The sequence below is a fragment of the Mus pahari genome, chromosome 22 (assembly GCF_900095145.1).
Source record: "Mus pahari chromosome 22, PAHARI_EIJ_v1.1, whole genome shotgun sequence".
Taxonomy (NCBI): domain Eukaryota; kingdom Metazoa; phylum Chordata; class Mammalia; order Rodentia; family Muridae; genus Mus; species Mus pahari.
Genome location: NC_034611.1, coordinates 7196240 through 7205365, shown reverse-complemented (window position 1 = coordinate 7205365; position 9126 = coordinate 7196240). Strand labels below are relative to the sequence as shown.

Below are 9126 nucleotides of genomic sequence, written 5' to 3'. Positions count from 1 at the left end.
TGGAACTCACTTTGTAGACCAGGCTGGCCTCAAACTCAGAAATCCGCCTGCCTCTGCCTCCCGAGTGCTGGGATTAAAGGCGTGCACCACCACACCCGGCTCTCAACGTTCTTAATACAAGTGGAGACAGAAATCATCTTAAGGCAATTCAACTGATTGTAATAGTTCCAAAGTTACTCAGAATGTGGAAATATGCTGAGTGACTTATTCACTCAATAACATATATTGGTATCTACTGTGTACTCACTATTCTGTATTGCTGCACATCCTTTCTCAAAGAGTATAAAGTATATATTCTTAAAGTTTGGGAACCTATTATTTTTGGTATATATCTTTTAAAACAAAAATTTTAAGATTCCACAGGACATAAAGAACAAATGAAAATGCAAATACTATATTTACAGTACATTTTAAGCTTACGTATCTCTTAAACAAAACGCCTAATGACTTACTTTGGATCTGGTGGTCCATCTGACAGTGGTTTCATTGACAGCTTACACAATGACCTGAACACTAGAAAGGCATCCTTTTGTAAAATGTGGGAAAACTTAGCACCAGGTGAAGGTCCTGAAGAATTTCCAGATTCCTAAACAAGTTAATATACCATGAAAAATAAAGACATATTCTAACATAAATCATTCAGCCTTCTGACATAGTTTTCAAAGAACTCTGATATGGGATTCTCCCACCTGGTACAAGAAGCTGAAGTGGTATCTCACACAATGATCTTCATATGCTATTCTCATACCCGACACTAATTAATACCATTAAAAGACATTCTTTAGAATATCCCTTATTTGACATCAAGTATACTCCTAAAATTTATCCAGCTCACACAAAAGTATGAATAAAATTATGATTAAAAATGATCAACTCTGGTAGACAGTGTAGTAATCTTTAAAGCCATTTACTGGCTAAAGTCAACCTAATCAAGAAAATCTCTAGAATCCTCCATCTGCAAACATAAAGACCAGAAACACATAAAACAGAGTAGTAGTGTGAGCCAGGCCTGTCACTTCTGTCCACACTGACTTCTGTGAACCTCTCATCAGAGGCTCCATTAAAATGCCCCACATTCCCACGTTTTCCCCATGATACTGGAATTTCTCCATAATTTGTGAAAAATGTTTCTGTTAAATGTAACTTCAGTGGGGAGTGAGCAGTTGTGAACACAGACACAATTACAGTTGGAATGTAGCCATTAAAACATGTTAAAAGAACTAAATGCTCTAAGTTATAGTTATAAGAAAGAAATGTACTCAAAAACCCCACTTTCACAAGCCAAAATAAGACAAAAGCATCAGCTGGGAAGATCTGCTCAAGTTACTGGCAGACCATCCATTTCCTCCTCTCCACCTCACCCATACATACCTGAGTATCATTGGAGGAGACAGATAACCTGTCGTCAGGTAACGATGGTGTATATGCAACAGAAATGGGTGTTCCTGGGATTCCATTTGCTTGGATGTTTTCACTGTCACTACCATCTTCTACAGTTCCAGTGTTGCTGTCTGTACTTGCACTGATAGCCATCCCTTCTCCCATGTCTAAAATGGCAAGAAAAGACACTCAAGTATATCTGATTAAACCACAGTGTGCTTAAAAACAAACAAATGAACAAAACCCAGAGTATCTAAAATGAAACAGTGACCAAAAAGCAAAGTAAAATATATATTGGCACACTTTTTAAATGTAATGTATTTACTATAGTGCAAATATCCACTTAGTATGCTTCCCAACATAGTCTATAAGTTGCACTAGCAATAAACACACTTCACTGATCAAAGGTTATTCTAGAAGTACATAAGCAGAGGCCTACTTTTAAATATATACTAACTCACTAAACTGGGCTCTGACGAATGCTACAACACTGAGATGTTTTGCTGAACTTCAGCTATTATCCATTTCTTCTCAAATAGTCAATTCTTTTTCATAAAGGTTAGAGGACTTGTAACTAAAATCAAATACAGATAAGTTTAATATATGTAATATGTACTGAGATTGGGTCCTGGATTTAAAACAAAAGGAACATGAGAGGCACATATTTGGGACATGTGGGAACATTCTTAACTATATTAGTTATTTTTGAAAAGATGGCAATTTTCCTAGGTGTGAAAATAAAATTGAGGTACATATGATAACGTCCTTATTTACAGAATATATATGTATGTATGTATGTGTGTGTATATATATATATATATATATATATATATATATATATATATATATATGGGCATTATACAGGGGTACAATGATTTAATGTACACAACAAATTTTTTAATGGTTCAAAAAAACCTATATATGCATGTTATGTGTGAAGACATAAAGTAAAGGTAGAAAAAGTATTAGAGAATCTGGATAAAGGTGCTCATAATACTGCTCTCTGAAATTTTCTCTCTATTTGAGACTTTCCTAAGTACAATGTTGCAGAATGAGGGAACTTCTACTTCCTAGTGTATACTTGTATTAGGTACTAGCAAAGCTTGTTTGGTAAGACATCAGACAGTACGTATCTCAGGTTTTATAAATCAGTCTCTACTGTAACTATGCATGGCTGTTACAATGATACTTCATTTATAAGAACAGGTGGGGCGCAGATGTACCCCAACAACTAGAACACTGGCCTAGGATGCTCCAGAAGCTAAATCTTTCCCCAACACTCTCCAAACAAGCAAGAACTGGCACATAAGCTTATAATATGCCAACCCTGACTTGTAGTGCACACAGAACACTCTTATTTTCCATTTAACTATAAGGTTTAAATGTTTTATAGTTTTAATTAATATTCCCAATACTGTAGTATCTTTCTTTAGTTTCTACTGGATAACTGTGGGACTTCCACTACCAATTTTAATAGACTGACACCTGCTACAACTTAGATCTCACAGGATCACATGTTCAGAGTTTATACCCAGCTGGTGAGGTTACTTTGGAAGCCACGATTAGGGATATGTCTGTAAAGACTGTCATGTCCACTTCCAAGCCCTCGCTTTCTGTCCCTTATGAGGTGAGCTGCTCTTCCCACCACATATTCCCTAGCATGGTGTTTTATCTCACCACAGCCCAGAAGCAACAGAGCTAAATAAACATACCCTGGAATTGGGAGCCAAAATGATTATTTCTCCCAGATACTGTCATGTGACAAATGGACTAAGAACACGAATATTAAGAAATGACAGTTGCTAGTGTGGTTGCACTATCAATGCAAGTCAAAAGCTTTGGGGGAGCTGGGCAGTGGTGGTGGCACGCTTTTAATCCCAGCACTTGGAAGGCAGAGGCAGGCAGATTTCTGAGTTCGAGGCCAGTCTGGTCTACAGAGTGAGTTCCAGGACAGCCAGGGCTACACAGAGAAACCCTGTCTCAAAAAACCAAAAAATGAATGAATAAATAAATAAATAAATAAATTTTTTAAGAAGAAATTGGGTAAGTTTGGGATGTGTGTTAAAGAAAGTCTAGAATAATGGTTCTCAACCATTCTAATGCCGCGACTCTTTAATACAGTTTCTTATGTTGTGGTGAGCCCCAACTATAAAAATATTTTGTTGATACTTCATAACTATAATTTTGCTACTTCTTTGAATTCTAATGTAAATATCTCTATATGCGAGCTATCTGACATGTAACCCCAAAGGGATCATGACCTAGAGGTTGAAAACCAATGGTCGAGAATTTTGTAAGCAGACTGAAATGGCTAATTTTGGTGGTACCTCAGAAAACCAAAATGCTAATAAAGAAGTAACCAGTGAAGACTAAACTTGTATGTTATCGGGAGGGTATTAGAAATTGGTCTGGAAGCATCTTTATCCAGATCCACTTTTGCTGCCTTTGATGTCTTCACACATAGCATGCATATATAGGTCTTTCGAACCATTAGAAAATTGGTTGTGTACATTATGACACTGTGGCAAAAAGCAAAACAAAACAAAAAGAACAACAACAAAATACCGTGTCTAACTTAGTGGAGATAACTTCATGGCTGCCCAGCAATCAAGCGGTAACATAGTGACTACTGGCTGTTTTTAATCAGGTTGCAATGAGAATTGGAAGGGAAAAACAAAATAAGGATAAGGGTTTGAACACTTGCAGTTTGGCTAGAAAATAAACATGCACAAAGCCACAGAGGCAGTGGCTAGCTTTGAATTCTGGGGTGCATTACCACATGCCCTGGATCTCTAGTGTGTAGCCACAGGATTTACTTTTTCCTGATGTGTTGCAGCATTTCTTTGCTCCCAGTCCTTCCTATGGAATGTGAAAGTTATACAGCTTGCTGTTTGATCTTAAGTGACTCAGGGTTATAAATTTGCTTTGGTGAAGACTTTTAAATGATGCTGTAACTGTTAGTCCTCTGGGAACTCATAGAATTAGACTAACTGCATTTTTGATAAGATGTTCATGAACCTTTCAGGGTAAAGAGCAGAATGTTAGTCTATCACAGGCTTACGTGCTGAGGCATGGTTCTTAGCTTGTGGTACTACTGCTTTGGAGGTGTCATTAGTCGTTGGGAACTGGTTGGAGTAAGTAGTCCCTGGGAGATGGGCCCCTCACTCCCTCTTCTTTGCTTCCTACCTTCCTGGAGAAAAGTTGCTTTGGTCCAGCACATGCTTCCTGCCATGACTTTCTGCCTCACTACAGCCCAGGAGCACTAGAACTGAGTGATCCTGAACTCAAATCTCTTAAAATGTGAACCAAAATAATCTTTTCTCCCCTCAAGTTACTTTCTCAAATACCCATCACAGTGACATGAGCTTACTAACAATGCACCAGTAGCACCTGTTCTCTGTTTAGGAAAGTGCTAATCTGCATTGTGTTTATACATATGACTATACAGATTCCGTCACATTCAGGTGCCAAAAGTATTACTGCTTTTCTCCAAGTACCTTCTATACTTTCATTGAATTCTACCAATAGTATTACTAAACATCTAGTGTATTGAGGTTTATAACTGGGATGCACCAATGAAAAGAGGAAACATCTTAGAAAAGCATACTTTAAGTGTTGTCCTTTAGCTAATTTTTGGTATCTTAAATTTTAGTAGTGTTTCCATCCAGAGCTGATGAATATGGCTCACTGAGTCCAAACATTTGTATAAACAGTTTGCACCATAGTGAACCAACTTTATTGTGGGAGCCTGGAATTTTAGTGCATGTTAGGCAGAAAGTATGATGCATTAGCAATTAAAATTTTAGTCCTCATGCCTCAAATACATATTAAACATTTTGTTAATATTTAATAATTTGATACTGGAGGATCTAAGAATCCTAGTTCCTGAAAGTAGACAGCTGATTTATTCTAGAGTTCACCTCCTATCTCTCATCTATCTTTTTCTTTAATAGTATTACTCTGTACCTTTGGCTGTAATAAAAGTTCTCAATGAGGACAACTCTTATGTTGAGTTTTGTGAGTCTTCTCAGTGATTCAACACACTGTGGAGTAGCCCTGGAACTATGTGTGACATACTTATTTTCTTTTCTTTAGCTACTTAAATGGCTAGAAAGTCTGTTACCTTAACGTTCCTGCTTTCTTTCACTTTGTAGTCTTATTATAATTAGACTAGTCTACTGTGCTAGTCTCTTACAGGGCTTCCGTTTTTCAGACTTAGTTTAGATCTTCTCATCAATATTCTCAGTTCTAAAATCTCCAATACTGATTCTGTTGTCCTTGAATAAAATCCAAAATCCTAACCTTGGAACTTATAACCCTGTTAAATTGCTTCTATAATTTTTTTCTATTATCTGACATCTCATGTATTATACCAACCCACCACTCTTAAATCTAATCATTTCTTTATGTTACGCAGACACTCAATGCTGCCTCTGTTATCAGATCCATTGCTGTCACTCATATACCATATATCTGAATAGCCCTTCTTGTAGTTAGCAATAGCTTCAGAGAGTAAGTGAAGTCCAGATATGTGAAAGGACGACAACTTTAAAAGGAGAAAAGTGGCAAAGTACTTTAAGTAAAAAATGTAAAAATTTTACATGGAGAAGTCCTATGCTGAAGTGACTACAGCAACTGTGGAGAAAGATATGCTTACTGGTTTGCTGATATACACAGACACAGATGTTCTGACCACAGGGCATGAGAAGGGACTGCACCTGTACACCTGTAGAAAGGAAAAGGGGTAGATACAGGGTTTGATGCTATCTGGTGGCTAAAAGCATCCACTAGAGATCTTACAAAGCAGCCTGAATGGGCCGGGGATGGGCATACTGCATGTGGCAGACATACACATACATACAAACACTAATTTCAGAATTTACAATTTTACTCCTTTAGTTCCATATTACAGTATTTCCATGGTCAGATGAAATCCTGTAAAACAGAATAAACTAATTTCAAATGAAGTACACTACCTCCAACAATGATGTTCACCATTTCTTCTACAATGCTCTGGACAATATCATGTGGCTTTTCTTCACAGTCTCCATCATACAAGATATCATTTTTAGATAATGCTTTGAAAGACAAAAATTTGAGACATTATTTTAACTTTTTAAGAAACCTCTACCAGACATGTATAATGAAACACTTTTTAAAGAAAATCAAATGGGTGTAAATATTTTGGGACACTACCTTGTTAAATTTTCAGAATTTGTGACCAAGTCAATACTTAAGTATTTTTGAAATTCAAACTCACTTTAACAGGGTTCTATCTGATCAGCTATTAACTATTCAACTTAATGAGATTCCAGAGATTAGTCTTACAAAGAATCAAACTTCTAATGGTATTCTAAATAAGGCACTTTTAATTTCTTCTGCACACTGACATGTACTTAGTACATAGAAGTCTGTACTAAACCTTATCCAACATCAAACTAAAGTAACTAAATCTTATTTGATATAACTATTAATATTACATTTTACTACAGAAAATACCTAAAGAGACAGATATTGAGCCACTTGGGACAACATTAGTGTTTTGCTCACTCTTTCTTCACAAAAGAATCAACATTTCCAATGTAAAACTGAATTCATGCTTTTTTTATTTAAAAAAAAAAAATAGAGACATGTAGCAGGACTTCAGAGCAGCTAAAGAAAACAATGGAATCTGAAAGCTTGTATAGATAACTACAAACAGGATGCTGAAAGTGTCTCAGGGTGGTTCAATTAGCACTTTAGGATGCTCCAGGAACCTGGCAAACACCCCCCGCCCCTATGCCATGGCTGCCAACTTTGTATCTTCTGGCTACAGTAATGTCTCCACTGCTCCCAATGAAGACTATTATAAAGGATTATGACTTAACAATGCTGTTTTTCCAAAGTCTGTCCTCTCTATAATTGTGCTGTTTTTAATCTACTACCTGCCGTGTTCTACAAAATAGGTAGTGTCACAATGGGAAATCTGTTAAGTAAGTGTGTTCAATCAGTAAACTTACCAGAAAAAAAAAATAGCCTTTATATTCCTCTGTGGGGGGAAAAAAATCTTAAGTGTAGGTATTTTTCTACCATTTTTAAGCTTTTGTTTCTGTGTTATAGTTGGCTAAAACACCTTGAGTCTGAAAACAAATTTCTTTTTAAAAAATGACTTATTTATCTATTTTATGTGTATGAGTACACTATAGTGGTCTTCAGACACTCCAGAAGAGGGCATTGGATCCTACCCATTACAGATGGTTGTGAGCCACCATGTGGTTGCTGGGAATTGAACTAATGACCTCTGGAAAAGCAATCAATGATCTTAACTGCTAAGCCATCTCTCCAACTCCAAAAACTATTTCAATGTGAGTAAATATACAGAACCACTATCTAAAAGTATCTACAAAATAGTAAATTAAAATATTCATGTGAAATAATGACAGAAATGTATAAGTGATTAATATATATAATACACAAGAACTGCCTAGAGGAGTTAGCAATAGCTATAATAATATACTACTCTGTTATAATAACAAATAATGTGCAACTTTACACAGCTAATCAAGTTGTACTCTAAAATATGTACTCTGAACTCAAGATTTATTTATACCAGATGTTAGAACAATGCCTTCATGGTCAAAATAATCACTTCCTTACTGAAAATCCTGCATTTTATAGGACATCAACAGTGGTGTCTTTACACATAGTACGTTTCTCTGTCACACACAGCCCATGTTATTTCTGTTGGAAATATTTCCCTATTTTCTAGCTAATCATTTTTATTAACTACAATTCAACTAAAGCAACATTGCCTTCTCTATAAACGCATTTTCCTAACTCTCCTCAACCTAACTACCTGAGCATGCCCCCTCTAGGAAACCATATATTATACCTTCATCAGACCCTTTAGGTAGGCAAAAAGCAGTAAACACATTAAAAGCAATTGCTATATCTATCATCTTAACCCAAAATTCTAGCACTCAGAACATAAAACCCAGAATGCTCCACATATGTTTGCTGAATGTAAGGAACAAATAACATCCCACCTTTGTGGGAGAGCAGCCCTCTGAATCAACTTAGACATGGAGTGGAAAGTAGGATCAATTTTGTCAAAAGCAATTTAGACAAAACACATGGGTTCACTTGGTGAATTTACCTAGGGGGAATAGCTGGTTTGTCTAAGGTAGCTTTTCAAGTAAAGCAAAAAGAAGATTGGGAAGATGGCTCAGTCAGTAAAGTGCTTGTCATGGAAGCACGAGGACCTGAGTGCGATACTCAGAACTCATAAAAATAAAAAAGCTCAGGTCAGCACTAGGGAGGCAGAGGCAGAGGGGCATAGGCAGGAAGATCTCCTTGAGTTCAAGGTTGGTCTATACAACACATCCCAGAACAGCCAAAGCTCCATAGCAAAACACCACTTCAAAACAAAACTACCAGCTGGGTACCAAAGGCAAATGCTATGCTCAGCCTTAGCCCAAAATACCTTTTTTTTTTTTTTTTTTTTTTTTTGCAAGAATACATAACTATACTAGGTGCTAAGAATAAATAGAGACTAAATGCTGAACTATAAAGAAGACATTTATACCATCGTCTATAAAGATCAAGAAAACTGCAGATGAGGGAACCAAAACAATATAAGAATACTGAAAGAGCTATAGAATGCTATCTATCTTCTAGGCGTGATACAACCATTCCAGTCATGGACTCAAACTGCACAAGAACGGGCCTGTTAATGACCAATCAGATGGGGGAGGTTCTCAAGAGATT

The 9126-nt window shown here is 36.5% G+C and overlaps 1 protein-coding gene across 2 annotated transcripts in view; it reads right to left on the bottom strand.

Annotated features, from left to right (window-relative positions):
* Arfgef1 (ADP ribosylation factor guanine nucleotide exchange factor 1) overlaps window positions 1-9126 on the bottom strand; it is a 95320-nt gene that overhangs the window by 60652 nt on the left and 25542 nt on the right. The window contains exons 7-9 of one of the 2 annotated variants that reach the window (XM_021222418.2): window positions 6357-6458; window positions 1372-1547; window positions 453-586 (exon numbers count right to left, since the gene is read on the bottom strand). In XM_021222418.2, coding sequence (XP_021078077.1) covers window positions 453-586; window positions 1372-1547; window positions 6357-6458 — 412 coding nt within the window. Of the gene's footprint in view, window positions 1-452; window positions 587-1371; window positions 1548-6037; window positions 6187-6356; window positions 6459-9126 lie in introns of those variants that run through there. The other variant, XM_029533233.1, reaches the window with a different exon arrangement.